This window comes from Protopterus annectens, chromosome 3.part0 (assembly GCF_019279795.1).
Source record: "Protopterus annectens isolate FY-2018-M chromosome 3.part0, PAN1.0, whole genome shotgun sequence".
NCBI classification, from domain to species: Eukaryota; Metazoa; Chordata; order Ceratodontiformes; family Protopteridae; genus Protopterus; species Protopterus annectens.
In genome coordinates, this window is record NC_056731.1 from 1985402265 (window position 1) to 1985418832 (window position 16568).

Here is a 16568-nt window from a genome sequence, read left to right on the forward strand (position 1 = left end):
CATTTGTACGTATACTTCTTCTGCACCCACCCACTCTGTTAGACTGTAAATAGTTTATAAAATTCTAAATAGTTTACAGAGGTAATACCTACTTACTAGCTAAGAGTGAACCTTAAGTTTTTTAATGATGATAAGATATATGGTTTTCCTTTATAGTAGTTGATAGGAACTTGTTTTTCTTCTTATGTGGTTATATGTATGTTCTTTAGTGTTGCTTATCAAAAATGAAAAAGACATTTAAATAAAAAAAATGATATGACAGCAGTAGTCAAAAAACCCTTCTATTTAACATAACTAATTGCCAAGAGAAAATCATCCAGACCTAAAGCGATCATTACAACTTTATATTCAGCATTATGTCAGGTACTGAATACAACACCCCTTTAGGATGTATCTCACTAGACATATCAAATAAATATAAAGACCCAAGAGTATCCTAGTTAAGACAATCACAGGCCTAAAGACCCTGAGCTATTAAGAGAGCCTGGACACATTTCCTGTTATTCAATATTTTATAGGCACTTTGGGAAGATGTATGTCTTGCATTCAGAGTCATTAAAGACCCAGTTGTCCTGGATCTCTTGTATCTTCACAAGAACCATGGATATAAACCTTCGCTTGCAGATAAACAGAAAGTAATGCAGAGACATATTCATCATACAGTGCCACCCCACCTCTGGAACTGACTATGCCTACAGATTAAGCAGAGTGCTACAATATCATCTTTTAGCTGCAAGCTAGGTGATTGGATGGTTATCCACAAATTAACCCTGGGCTTCAGTCACCAAGCCTTCCATAGGTCCCTCCATAGGATACATAGCGACTGTCTTCTGGTCTGCTTCCACAGTTCAAGTCTGTTAAGAGTCTGGATGTGAACTGGTTGGTCACTGTCTTCCCCATGTTAGACCACATAGATCATTGGCATGATGGTAACTATGTTGCCTGTGGGCACACTGCCTGCCACTCCTAGTCTTGGACATTGTGTAGTTCATGGATACCATTGGTATGACAGTATCTATGTTGCCTGTGGCCACGCTGTCTGTCACTCCTGGTCACGGACATTCTACAGGTCATGGATGCCATAATGACATCTATGTTGCCTTTGGGCACACTGCCTGCCACTATTGGCCACAGACATTATGTACATCATGGATACCATAGGTATAATGGCATCAATGTTTCCTGTGGGGACACACTGCCTGCCAGTTCTGGTCACAGACATTCTGCAGGTCATTGATGTCATTCCTCATCAGGTGCAAAATATGTGATGCTTCATCAGGGTACACCTGCATGGTCCAGTAGTTCTTCCTATTCCCAAGCATGGAATGGATCTAGCCCTGACACTGCAAGCCAGCAAAATGGATAGTGTCAGTGATCATGCCACAGCAAACCAATGCCACCACTGGAGGATGTCATCCCTTAAGTTCCCAAATTGTTCCCCTGTACGCACCTAGCGTGTTTTTCTCCCTTGATCCTCCCATAACAATTTACTGTTCTATTGTCCTGTCATTGTGTCCCTGCAAACCTTTATCAGTGATGATGACTGTCCCCACTGGCCACCCATAACCTGTGTGGGTGTGGGGATTTCTGATGCACATTCTGCCCAGTCCATACACTGCCCCTTATAGCCTGGTGTCACACTACAGATATAATTGAATTTTGTTCTATGATGTCAGTGTTATGGCCCATAGTTGTAAACTAGACACAGTATCTTTGCCAGTGATGCAATTTATTGTCCCTACTTTTGCCTCAGCTGTGTCTCTGTGTCAGATCTGACCACAAGCAAATCACCCTAGACATCCGCATCTCAACCCCACCCCCCATTAGGGAAACCACTGTAAAACATTTCTCCAAAGCGAACTTCATGCTTCTTAAGACAGAAGTGGCAAACTTCACAACATCCATGTTGATGGACAATAGAGATACGACTGCCGAATCCTATACAATTTCACTTTATAAGAACTTACACAAGTGCATGGATCGTGCAATCCCTAACAGAACCAAGATGCTATCCTCCAAAAAAAGGAAGCCAATCTGGAGGTCTCCTGCTATAAACAAACTCTACAACAGAAGAAAGAAACTGTTGCAAAAAAGAGTAAAATCCCATGATTGGAGAAACTCCGTGGTCAGCCTCAGTAAGAAGCTGAGATCCCTCATAAAATCCTCCAAAGCTAGTTACGAAAACAAAATTGCCACTGATTCTAAAGACAACCACAAAGCATTCCATAGCTATGTCAAGAATCTCAATGGCAACACTTAGATCTGCTCTGACTTATAGCACAATGGCACTAAATATACAGAACCAACTGATATTGCCAACATCCTGGCAGATAGGTTCAGTGATAACTTTACCCCACTCTCATCCCCTAAAGGGCCCATCTCTATACTGGAAGAATGCAAAGTACCTGTAATCACGGCTGCACAGGTAAAACACACACTCTCCAAAGCCAAGAACACAGCATCCATGGGACCTGACAACATCCCAGGCTGCATTCTACATGAACTACAGAACGAACTGGCACCCCACCTAAGTACCATGTTCAATCATAGCCTCACCTCAGGCTTTGTGCCCACTGAATGGTGCACAGCAATGGTTATCCCACTCCATAAAAGGGGAGCCACCACGAACCCTGGGAACTACCACCCCATTAGCCTGACGAGCCTGGTCTGCAAGGCTATGGAGCGTATCATCATGGAACTTATAAACAATGACATTGGTAATCTCCAAACTCTGGACCCTACCCAGTTCAGGTTTGTAAAAGGCAGATCATGTCTCCTAAACCTGATAGACTTCTTTGAAGCAGTCACCAAAGCTGTAGATGAGGGTAAGGTGGTACACACAGCCTATCTAGATCTCGCCAAGGCTTTCAACACCATCCCCCACTCTGGAATTATAGATAAACTCACTAAACTAGGTATAAATCCCTATGTCACAAGATGGGTTGCCAACTGGCTCACTGACTGAACACACACTGTGAAAGTAGCAGACTCTAAATCCAACTTCAGACCAGTGGCAAGTGGAGTATCACAGGGTTCAGTCCTAGGTCCTCTCCTGTTTGGTATCTACTTCTCTGAAGTACAGGCTAACACAGAAGGTTTTTGGCTAACAAAGTTCGCAGATGACTGCAAACTAGGAGCCATAATCAAATCTCTTAATGATGTGGACATCCTACAAAAGGGCCTCACTGAGACAGATGCCTGGTGTCAAAGCCATGGCCTCAAGCTCAATGCCAAAAAGTGCATTGTCATCCCTTTTGGTAAAAACTCTGTACCCATAAACTACCACATAGGTGGTAGTCTACTTAACACCAAAAGTGTGATAAGAGACCTTGGGACACAGGTGGACAGTAGTCTCTCCTTTGATAATCACATCGCCACAGTAGTCAGGAAATCCTTCTACATGGCACACCTCATCACAAAAGGTTTTTTATCCAGGAAAAAAAGAGGTCATTGTTCCCCTCTACTCATCACTCATTAGACCCATTATAGAGTACAACGCCCCTTTTGGTATGTACCTCACAAGACATCTACAACAACTGAAAAGGCCACAGAAATACCTCACAAAGAGGATTACCAACCTCAAACAGATGCCCTACGCAGACCGTCTCAAAAAACTCCAGCTTTACTCTGTCACATATCGCCTACTCAGGGGCGATCTCTGCCTAACATACAAAGCTATGTCAAACCCAGAGCTGTTGGACATGCTCCACGTAAAGAAATCCCAATCCCTCCAAGCTACACGCTCTAGGGATCTAAACCTTGTCACTACAATAAACAGAACATGCTAGAGGGATAGATTCCTGTCTCAGAGCTTCCCATACTTTGGAACAAACTACCTATCTATATCAAACAAAGTTCCTCCATAGCACTCTTCAAGAAAAATCTTGATGATTGGATGGGAGATAGGAAATTCACCCAGGGGATCACTTCTGTGGCTCTGCTTGACAGGGTCACAGGAAAATAATTTTCTTGGGTGACAAAAGCCAGGGTACCATTTGGCTAGGCTTATATAGGCCCTAGGGCCAATAGCCTAGTACCTACCTATGAACCTATGCTGCTATACCTCTCAATAGAATCCCCACCCTGCACTTCTACTACTGTTATAACTTATATGGCAGGTCTTGGCATCATTTTCTTCCCCTGTCCACTTGTTTTTAAAATATCAAGATGTTTAGTATGGCACATACAATAGATACCTTGCTGCATATCTCCAGACTCTGTTGCAGTGCCCCTCCTGAGGGGGTTCCTATTATTTAAGTGAATGCTTAAAGTTGTGAATGCTGTTTCATCTAACATGTTTATGTGAAATGTCAAAATGCCGAAAGAAAGGAACAGATTTTTTTCCTAGGGAAAAAAATCACTGGGCCATTTTCAGGACTTTGCCATTTCCTCCACTGTGGTGTGATCTCGGCACTGGTATATTTAAGTAGGGGGTGTTGGTGGGGGGGGAGTCCCTCCACTTTATTTAGTGTTTTTTTATTTTTTTTTTTTACAAATCAGCAATTTTTTTCGTTGGGGAAAAAAAAATCACTGATCTTTGACATTTTGCATTTCCATTGTGTTTGGGTCAATTATAGACCATTCACAATTTCAAGTGTTCGCTAATATAATATAGACCCTCCTGAAAAAACTAAACATTGGCAGTAGCCTTTTAATGGTGCCAGTATGTCCTCCATCATGTTTCACATTTCTACATGGGCTGTATATAAGTCATTTCTTCTTGCATGGTCTGAAGGTTTTCTATTGAGGTAACTAGCCAGGGTCTAGGTATATCCTCCATCATCTGCAACACACAACATGTTATATGTGGCCTGCTCCCAGCATGTGTAGTGCTTATATGTACAGACCTAGTTATCTGGTATTTGTGAGCACCTATCAACCAGATAACTCTTTGCAAAGTTTCCTTGTAGGAAGTGCTTAGTATAGTATGAGAGTGCGTCATATATGTGAATAGCTTGCACTGTGTGGATATCACACAGGTCCATTATAAATAATTTTTTGCCCATTACAGACCACCTAGCACTTTAACATGGTTCCCTCCATTGGCTGCAGTATCCTTTCATGTTTATGTATCCCTGTTCATAAGTACCAGAGGAAGCCTTGACAGCAACTTATTTATAATCTGCGGCACTCAGGACTTCAAGGAAATGAACCCTGTCATAGAATGACTGAATGTTAGTGCTCTCCTCTCGAGACAGATAAGCTACTCCACACGCTGTGAAGTGTTGGAAAGCAACTGGTTTAAAGATCATAATGTCGATACCTGCCATACCTATAACATGTGGCCTTGTAGGTTACTGGAAGATCCCTGTAGCTCAGATGGTTAGTGCTGTTCATACCTTTATGTACACAGGAACGGGCACACCTCACATTTCCTCCTCGATTCCACTTGTGGATGACACAGTTCAGCTAGGTACCAGATATACCTAGGTCTGCTCAGAAACAGTCTACAATTTACTGTTCTGTCAGGGGGTAGTAAGTCAGGTGCTGTCTGTGCATCAGAGTTAATAACCACACTATGCCCTATTTTAAGCACCAGATTTGTTGATTGCTGCCAGCAGATGCTTTTGTCCTATTGGTGTTACAGTTGCTAATAGAGGTCCCATAACACACCAGAAATTTCAACAAATTCAGTATGGTAGCTCAGCCGCATAGCTCCAGGTTTTTCATATATATCTGACTCAGTCTGACATCTTAAGTTTCCACATTTGCACATTTTGTTTGGATCATCTGCATGGAGTTCTTGATTTAGATGTATTTATACAATCATTTCTATGTGCTGCATTTTATGCTATGTTGACCCTTATATATGGTCACGCAGTTTGTGCCCTTGAATCTCTCATGCCCTGTACATTGTCCACTAGCCACTAATTTGCATTGTGTATTTCATACAGGGTTAATAAAACTCAGCAACATTCCTGAATATGCTTGCTGTAAAGGTAGTGAAAGGCAGTCATACATGTCTGCTTCACAGCATAGTTAGTTCATTTATTACTTGATCTGAGTGAACACAGAGGTATGCTAAACTTATGCAGAGTTTTATTTGTTTTATCCCCACAAATGTATAGCAAATTGAAAAACACATTAATTACATGGTGTATTGTTTTCTGGCCAAGAAAGTTCCAAAATGTTTCTGCTTTTTATTGCAGCTGTTTTCCTCAATGCATGTTGCCCTCTAAATATGTGCATAATCTGAATAATAGCTTATTTCTTGCACAATAAACACAGCCTATACATAGTAGTACTGAGACAAAACAACACAATAAGAAACATTACGCAAGTTTCATTCATTTACTGACCCTGTGTTGTTAGTTAATAACGTGATGACGATCCAGATTATCATTACAGCAGTTGGACCACCTGAAAAGAAAATAACATATATTTAATCATTTATCAAAAGAACTGGTGTGTAATATACAGAGCATGCTTACACAGTCTCTCAGACCAAAACTCTACAAGTATACAAACTATACCAGTATCTCCCTGAAATACATTCAAAGGAATCTTCTTTTTTTTTTAAATCAATCAGTAAAAACAAAATGAAAACTCCACCAAAAGCTAGAAGTTCCACTAAGTGACCTCCCAATCCTCTTGTATCAGAGGCACATGGGGTATAAGCAAATGATTCTTATGGATAATTTGCATATATCCCATGTGCCTTTGATACAAGAGGTTTGGAAGATCACAGTGGAACTTCTAGCTTTTGCTGGAGTTTTCATTTTGTTTTTACTGATTGGTTTTTCAGTGACCTTCTCACTCATTGTTTTATTTATTTTTTTTTAAATCTGGAAAACAATGTTAATTATAGGCTTTCAGTAACTTCAGATGTTCTCTTCCGTTTCAGTACTGTTTAATTTAAGAAGATTTAAGATATGATAGAAAAAAATCATGAAAAGCAAGGTGTTGTCTGTGTGTTTTTTATGCTACTATATTGTTTCTGTTAGATGAAAAGTACAAGAATGCCAGGGTGGAGGAGGGGGGCTGTTTGTGTCAATTCTGTGATGCAACACAGAAGCAAAAAAGACTATTCAACACATACTACCTATACCAGTAAAATATATTTCATCCTCCCCAAGAGGCAGCCCACATTTTATCACTGCAGTTTTGAAGCTAGATATTTTAATACACTGAAGAAGGTACAGGACCTTGAGCCCAGAAAAGCAGTATCTTTCATTATGCTGGCAAAATAACTTTTAAGTCATTTTTTTAACCAGGTTACACGGAACGCTGCCTGTAACACTCATTCATTTAAAGGTCAGGCAGGATGCAGATATTGTGAGAAGAGATGGGAACAATCATGCTTACATCTCCTAGCTGGTGGATGTGAGATACTTTTTATCAGCTTTTTCTTTTTGCTATTTACAAATAAATGGTTGCCACAAAACAGAGAAAACACAATCATACAAAATTGACATGTCGTTAAAAGCTTACAGTGTAACATTAGTAGAAACAAGATTTAAATTGTTACAACCTTTAACATTTTTGAAAGCTGTCTTCCCTATAAAATAATGAATATTCATATAGTGAAGCACAATGTTATCAGTCATTCTAGCAAAATATGATAAAGCATTAATATCATACAAAAAAGGTACATAAAGTGCCAGTTGACATAAACATTACTCATGATACTTCTTGCATTACACTGACTTAATATACAGCATTTAATCTGTTGCCTTATAGGTATTAGTTTTCTTAAGTATGGGTTTGTTTTCCTCATCTTATTGTACCTTTTTGAAATATCTGCTGATTCTAATATGTTTTTGCCATAGGTCTCCCAAGTCATACATGATATTTTATGACCATATGTTCATGTTCTGTTGTAAGAGTAACCATAATTGAAATTACCTTAAAACAGAGTTGTGTAAGAATTTACCAACATTTTACAAGTTTGAGTAAATCAGTGTTGTGGTAATCTTTACTACTGAGACTTCAACCATAGAAGGTTTGAGTTCCAGCCCGAATTGCAGAGCTCATTTCACTTTCCTCTTCAGGATGAATAGACGTGCAACCCTTAGGAGCATCTTGATATTCCCCAAATAAAGCTGATGTCTACCTATGTCATTTTAGATCTCTCTTGACATGGATGTTTGCATGGTATCCACTTGCTTAGACCCTAAGCAAGGAAATAAGGATTCTCTCTAAATAGGGACTCACATGTAGCCAGCCTGGATCAAAGACACAGAGAAATAGCTTTCCTTATATCTAGCCAGACCTACGCACCCCAGCTAACATGAAGGAAGAAACAGTAAATGTATATGGATATGGTTCCCCATAAAGAGAAGAAATGATGGTAGGAGGGAACCCATAATGTAACAGTCATCTAGTTGAACATCTAGAGTGTGTGTCAGTGGCTCATAATGTAGTACACTCACTTTATGGTGTATAAGAGCAGAAGATTATCAGTCCTATTTACATACCTGTTGTTTTAATGTTTTAATAATGGAACTAATTGGTATTATTGTCTGAAATTGAAGCCGCATGATTTTGATGCTGTCTACTGTGTTTTATCTATGTTTGTAACCCTACATAAAACTGCATATTATACTTATCTCTAAATGTTTCTATTGTTCCTAGTTGTATCTGTTTGTAACCCTACTGAAAACTGCATATTATACTTATCTCTAAATGTTTCTATTGTTCCTAATGTATTTGTACTCTGCTTTCTGGAGCTTTTCTCCCTGGGCCTCCACTGAAAATGGACATATATCCAGTTGGACTTTCCCGGTAAACAAATGTAAAATAAAATAAAATAAATAAAATAAACTTTAATGCAGCATAAGAGGCATGTTACATTCCTGAGTGTGCTGTCCTTCAGATGACTTGTTAAACTAAGGTCCCATCAGCTTACCCAAGAAAGTCATACTTAACCAATCAGCCTGAGCTAGTAATAACTTAGCTAGATTTTAAACATCCAACAAAACTAATAGGAAAGAGTATGGGGAGTTCCCAAGTTCTCTGGCCACATTTCCCCTAGTTAGTATGAATGCCATATTGTGCCTTTCCTGAAAAGAAGCAGATGGCATAGTGGGTATAACCTTGTTAATAAAGCAAGAATGATTAAATCTAGTCATATGATAAGTTCTTACACAATTGCACTATGTTATACATATAGGTTACTGTTGCTGGATTTCTTAGTACTGGGTCAATTTCCAGAGCTTATGTGGTTAGTGAGGTGCGATGACTTGTTGGGATGAGCTTTAACAAGCCTTTCAGAATGTATAAAGGAAACTTCCGACTCTGCCACGTAACCAGTATTTAACTTTTTATTGTGATTAAGATAAAATAAAACAGAAGGTAAGCGCTTTCGCGTATGCTACCATACGCTTCATCAGACAAATTGAAAGTGTTTGAAGCAATGAATTTATAGGGAGGCTTAGCCTATCGGCAGGTAGATTAAATTATTCAATTAATCATGGAAGAGTCACATTTAAGAACACAAATACAAAAAAACCATGTTTGAAAACTAAACCAAAACCTTCAATGTTTAAAATGGAAGCTGAATTTAAAGACATCTAGATAAAAGCATCATATATATATCAAAAAATTCAGATCAGAATTTAAAAGTACATATATATAAATTTAAAGTTTGAATTAACTGTAGCGTTACACAGAAAACTTGTTACTAAGAACATTGCAGGCTTAACAATTGGTTGTAGAAGCAGGATATAGAACTTAAAAGCCTAAGCATATTCAATAGTTCATCAAAAATCATAATAGCATTTCTTAATTCTAAAGTATGTCATAAAATGTAGCTGCTCTAGATGCTTGTAAGTAAGACACAGAATTTCAATAGGTTAGTGAGCTTCTAAAGCTATACTGATATTTTGAAATTCGCTGATACACTTATATTTATATTTATATAATTCAACGAATTGAAAATTGAAATTAGTGCAAGTGGTGCATGCTGGAATAACGCTGAATAATAAATAAAAATATATGTACTAATTAAAATATATGTACCAGTTAAAATATTAAAATATCATGTAAACAATTAGATTAATAAATAAATAAATAAATAAATAAATAAATAAATAAATGAATAACTAAATATATGTATACACTTTTAATATGTAGGAACATTGTAATAGAATAAACACCAATAGTAATTTTTTTTTAAGCCTTTCAGAATAGTAACTGCATTCCCAGCCAAAATCTAGTCTGAGTGCTTGGAAAAGGTATGAACTGATGACCAAGTGCTGCTTAAAGAATACATTGTGCATTACCCCACCACCCAGAAAGGCTGTGCCCATTGTACTGTGACTTCTTATGGTCACTTTCAACTTCATTATATGATGGGAATAACAGAACAAAATGCAATAGTACATACTCTTAGAGACTGGTTAGAAACTGGTTTCTTCGTCCTGGATGCAAAGCACATATATAAGTAATACGTGTTTGTTTGATTCTCTTGGTTTTATCTGGATAGTGTCTCAGTTGCTTGTGCATATTTATGGAATAAAGAATTATTTCTTCCTTGTTAAGAAATAAATATGGAGTTGGATATTTTGGTTGAGGAAAAGCCGAAGCATTACTTTTTGTTTAAACATGAAATTGGTTCTAACACTAATCCTATCCTTATGGAAGACTAGAAAGGGTTCTCTGCACATGACTGCTTGTAATTCTCAAGCTATCCTATTTGAGGTATTGATCAAATGAAAACTGTTTTCCATATTACATATAGGGAGAGGGCTGAAAAGGGGCTGTGTCAGTTTTCAGGACAAAGATCAATTTGCATGGAAAAGTAGTGCATTTCCTTTGTGATGTCAGATTAAAGGCTCCCTGTAGGAAATGTTGCTAAGTAATGAAAAGTAGGATTCTACAGGCATGCAGGTGGAAATGGCTAAAAGGCATATATTCACAGAGATATATGTAAGGTACACATTAATAATCTTACTTAAGTAGTGCAGAATTACACACACTTGCACTCTAATAGTACCCTGATTCAATCTGCGGCGCAAGAGAGGAAACCTTTTCCACTTGGTTAAGTAGGCCTTTCTTGGGTAAGCTTTGTGACCTCCTTAAGAATAGTCATCACACTCCCAGAGATATGGTGCCTGAAGGGTAAGAGAGTTAAAACATCCAGGTAATAAGTTGCAATGGGTCTAGTTTGGGTGTGTCAAGGCCCTATTCAACTGAGATAGGTGGACCATTTGAAATGGCAGCTTGTGGGGTTTGAACTCAGACATAGGAAACAAGTGAGAGAATCAATACACTCTGGGTCAAAAAGGTAATATTAACAGCATCTTTGGCCCCTCTTCTTTTTCCTTCTGGCTCACTATGTGGAGAAGGTGGAGTGGGTGGAAACTTACAGAAAGAGAACTGCACATATAAAGGAAACAGCATCCATTGCACAAGCTTAGTATATTGCTCTGGAACAGAACTTTGCTGAGCCAAACAGGCTTAGTTCTGTAACAGTTAACCAAAGTTCTTTTTCACATGGCATGTAACACAGAACCATGGTGGTGCAGCAGTAATGTTGTTGCCTCACATTAAGATGTTCTCCCGTTCAGTTCCTGGCTGGAGTGCGGGGAGTGCCTTCTCTGTGGAGTCTGCATGTCCTCCCCGTGGTTGGGTGGTGTTCGAAAGACATGCGTAAATGGGCGTGCCTTTGTTGAAGGTTGGACGTTGAGCTAGCACCATGGCGTTCGTGAACAATCTACTGCCAATCATTAGTGGACCGGAGTTCCGCTGTGGTGACCCCTAACCGGGAAAAGCCAAAAGACAAACAACAACATGTAACACAGAACCAAATCACAAAAGAACACACACTGAAATGCAATCCCTAGATTAATTAACTTTAATGTAAAGCTTTAGCTCTCTCACTACAAAGAACATCATCAGAATCTTCCATATCAGTGATGTCACACAATTTTTTAACATTTAATAAAATTATGTCATATAGTATCATCAATCACGTACAAGCATCATCAGATTAAAATATGCCTTTGCTTAATTGCCATCTATCATTAAATAGATATGATATTTGAAAATAATTCATAATAAATGTATTTAATGTAAAAAGTATAATAAGTATATATATATAACATATATTTTAAATCTGGAATAAAATTGAACAAATAATGCAAGCTTATGCTTGCACACATCTATATCTATATCTATATCTATATATATATATATATATATATATATATATATATATATATATAGAGAGAGAGAGAGGGAGAGTGAGAGAAAGATATTTAACTATGTTTGACTGAATAGCCAAGCCATTAATATACTTAAATTTAATTATTTACATCTTGTCTGACTGAAGTTTGTTATGAAGACATGGGGCAGGATTCACGAAAGCTTGCACGGAGTCTAAGAGTAGTGCAAGACTCCATGCAGCCTTTGCGATCCAGGAACAGCTCTAAAGTCCGTGTAAGAAACCAGCTAAAACGTCTCTTACACGGAGTGGACGTGGATATGCTAATCACCTCACTTGCAGCCGAATAGCATGCAAATGAGGTAGATTAGCGATCCAGGAAGCCCAAAGCAGCCCGTGTAAGAGCTGTTTTAGCTGCAGAAATGTACTCAGTTGACAACTGAGTACGTTTCTGCAAAAAACACAATGGAGCCATGTCAGCTCCAAATAAAGGGTGCATATGTGTCAGGCAGCATGCCAATGACCAAATATGTGGCCATTGGCAAGGTACCCTGATGCAAATACAAAATATAAATCTTTTTTTTTTTCGGTGATCGCCGATGTTTAAACGCAGCGCAGCCCCGCGCAAATGGGCTGCACTGTATAAAACATAAAAATGAAGGTTATAAACCCACAAATGAGGGTTTTATGCAGTACATGGATTTACAATGCAGGGACCAGCAGACCAAAAACAACATGGCCACCGTTTAGTGGTTGCTAAGGGGGGAAGCTGAGTCTAAGAGATTTAACTAAGAATTAGTAGGCAATCTGATGTAAATGAGTGTTAGGATACTGAATTCCACTGTCACATAGCAAATGAGCACATTCTGAGTAGTGTAAGAGATACATAAGGGGGAGGAATAGAGTAGGAGATAGGTGACATCACAGGGGGGAATGGTAGAAAGAAATGCAGTTCATTGGAGGTCAGTGTAACATGACAGATGACAGACTCAGATCAGGGAAAGAGGAGTGCCACAACATAAGCATGGGAAAGTCAAGAAATGGAAGGTGTGCACTGTTGCCTACACCAAAGTTTCTTGTTGGGCGTGCATTTGCACGTGTGTGCGCCATGAAGTGCGAGTAGGATGGTATGCGCGCATGTAAGACAGACTGAGCATGTGGGAGCATGTTGGTAGATGTTTAACACTGTTTGCGCTGGTGTGCGCATGTGTAGGGCAGACTGAGCATGTGGGAGCCAGTTGGCAGACTTGTAACACTGTTTGCACTGGTGTGCACACGTTTTAACCCGAATAAGTAGATTCTGAACCGTGTAAGCAAGTGTGCGCGCGTGTAAGCCACTGTGAGCGTGTTTCTGCTGGTATGTACGTTGCTCCCCCCTGAGGAAACAGAAAGGAAAAAGGAAGCAACAGAATTAGTAGGAAGCTAGCAGGGAATACTGCTGGAGCTAGCAGTTGAAAACAATTAGAAGCAGGCAATTACACAGGCAGAATAGTAGCCCAGCCCAGCACTTAAAACTCTGCAAACAGCAGTGCAGGATGTTTCTCTCAAGAGACACTGCAAGACAGGAGTAAGCTATTAGAAGTGAAAACTGAAAAAGCTGAACTCAGAGCAGAAATGTTAGGGGCTGCCATAGCTGTCATAATGAGACATAGGCGACTTGCTGAGGGTGGTGACAATGCAGATGGTGCCAGACAACCCACAGTGAGGAGATGGAGAAGAGTGTACAGGCCCAGGGTCACCTACCACGGGTTACATGAGCTGGAGATAGTAGAGCACTATAGAGTGGACAGAGACCTCCTGCAGCAAATAGTTGAGCTGGGCAGGCCACGCCTCACACACAGAACCAACAGAGGGGAACCCATCCCAGTGGAAACCAAGGTATGTGTTGGCCTAAGAATACTAGCAACAGGTACCTTCCAGAGACCAACTGGTGATATGATGGGGATATCACAGGCATCAGCCTCCAGGGTACTGCACCAGTTCCTGGATGCCATATCAGCACATGTCGGTGATCATGTATATTTCCCCAATGCCCATGAGGTATTGGCCAGCAATATGCGTCTCTTCCAGCAAAGAGCGGAATGCCCTGAGGTAGTGGGTGCAATAGACTGCACGCACATACGCATCAAAGCACCAGCCGGTGAGTGGGGTAGGGCCTACATTAACTGCAAGGGCTTCCCCTCCATCAACTGCCAGGTCGTGTGTGATGCCCAGGGCATAATAATGAATGTGTGTGCTGGCTGTCCTGGGAGCTACCATGATTCCCACATCTGGCATTTGACGCAGCTGTACCAGACATTTGCCAATGGGGACATCCCACATGGACACCTAGTGGGGGATGCAGGTTATGCACTGGAGCCGTGGCTGATGACACCCATCAGAAACGCACACACCTGAACAGGAATGCCATAATGAGCACACGCACAAACACATAATGTAATAGAGCGTGTGTTTGGGCTGCTCAAGTCATGGTTCCGGTGTTTGGACACATCTGGTGGAGCCTTGCAGTACACACCAACTACATGTACCCAAATTGTCATGGTATGTGCTATTCTACATAATATGATCTTGTGAAAACAGCTGCAGCAGGACCAGCATAGGGCTGGGCCAAACAGCCCCCCACCATTGCCAAGGCCATCACAGGCAGAGCGTGACTCGGAGGAGGAACAACCTGAGCCTGCCCCAGTAGGCAGAAGGAGGTGTGCCCAGTATGCCCTGGCCTTGGCAAAGAGGCAACACATAGCACATACACTGGCTCAGTAGGAACCCTGGGAATGATACCCCTTCTGACACTCAAATAATAACAGGGATGCCTAAAATGACATGACCCGCTCACAAATATGTACAGGGAGTGTAATATGTGCATCCGACAGAGGCAGCTCTGCAGCACCACCTGAGGCATGAATGCCATGTGTTAAGTAATGTAACACCATGTACTATATGCACACCTGAGGACCGTGACTAACATCCTACCCTCACCAAGCATCATGCCACAATATGACAATGAGATGATCAATTGCAATAACTGGCTGAAGTATTGCAGTTAGTCAAAGGGGATCCAATGTGTGCCAGCCTGGGATGACATGCTGAGCATGACATGATGCACCACCTGCTAGGGGTAGCGTGCACCTATCAGTCCAGGCCTCGTGGATACTGGCAAAGGCTGTCAGTACCCACAGCATGCCCAGAATAGGTAAGTCTCAAAGCACAAACCCACCTTCATAGGTACCACAAGGGATAGGAACCTAGATGTAATGCTACCCAATGCCAGAAGTCTAAACAGCAAGATGCGTGCAGTGTAAACACACACAGTATGGAGAATGTTGATATCTGCCCTGTAATAGAAAACTGGGTCAAGGCTCACATCAGCACCCTAACACTACCAGGTTACACCTCATACTGTGCTGTACAGCCTCAAAACATGGAACAAGCTACAAAAGGAGGGTGACTGGCAATAATTGTCAAGGATAACCACACCCCCATGTTGGTACCACAACAAGAAGCAGTATGGACTAGCCATGGTCAAGTAACAGTGGCTAAAACTGCCTCCCAGTTTATAGCCTGCTACAGACTACTGTCATAACACCAGGAACTGCACCTGGCCTATGTTGGAATACATAAATATATCAAGTCCTCCAAACCACATTATATTGGGTGACTTAAAATACCCAGACATAGACTGGGAGCATTATACTACCTCCAACACTGTAGGATAAAATTTCATAGAAAGCATAAACCAAAATGCCCAGGAACAACGTACCACTTCCACAAGAGGGGTAAGCATAATGGATGTGATAATCAGCAAAATAGGTACTGGATGGCAAGATGAGAAGTGTATTGCTCAATGGTAAGACCAGACCATAGAGTAATCACACTGGATATACACATCCTGACCACAGTCCCTGGCCAGAAAACCACAGTGAAAAACATGTGTAAAGCAAAAGTTGTAATCCTCCAAACTGATGTGGAATACATTAAAGGCCCTGTGCAGGTGCAAAATATGGGCCACACCTCAGAACCTGTTATACAGGCATTCTATGAACACTGCCAGGAATGCTTGGATTATGCAATCCTAAATTAAAACAAGACACAATGCCATACACACAGGCATCTGGCATGGTGGACTCCAGCCATTACCAAACCATGCAAGAGAATGAGGAAGCTACTACATGATAGAGCAAACATAAAAAAAGAAGTAATCACTGATCAGTAGTATGGCAATAAAATATGTCCACACATACAATCCACTAAGGCCAGCTACAACAAGTTGAATCTGTGAATCTTGAGGCAATGTTACACCTGCCCCAAGTACATAGACAACCCTCAACTCCCCCCAAGAAATACAAATATATGTGAGAGATGCAACCATTTTTCCAAACTGGAGACTGAGCTCCCTCAACTCAGTACTTCCAAAACTAGTCAGGAGGAGAAGGTAACCACACACACTACAAACCCAGTCCCA

The 16568-nt window shown here is 40.5% G+C and overlaps 1 protein-coding gene across 1 annotated transcript in view; it reads right to left on the reverse strand.

Annotated features, from left to right (window-relative positions):
• LOC122797236 (vasoactive intestinal polypeptide receptor-like) overlaps window positions 1–16568 on the reverse strand; it is a 513255-nt gene that overhangs the window by 356643 nt on the left and 140044 nt on the right. Inside the window, exon 3 of the mRNA XM_044066085.1 lies at window positions 6300–6360. Within this exon, the coding sequence (XP_043922020.1) occupies window positions 6300–6360 (61 nt within the window). The remainder of the gene's footprint in view (window positions 1–6299; window positions 6361–16568) is intronic.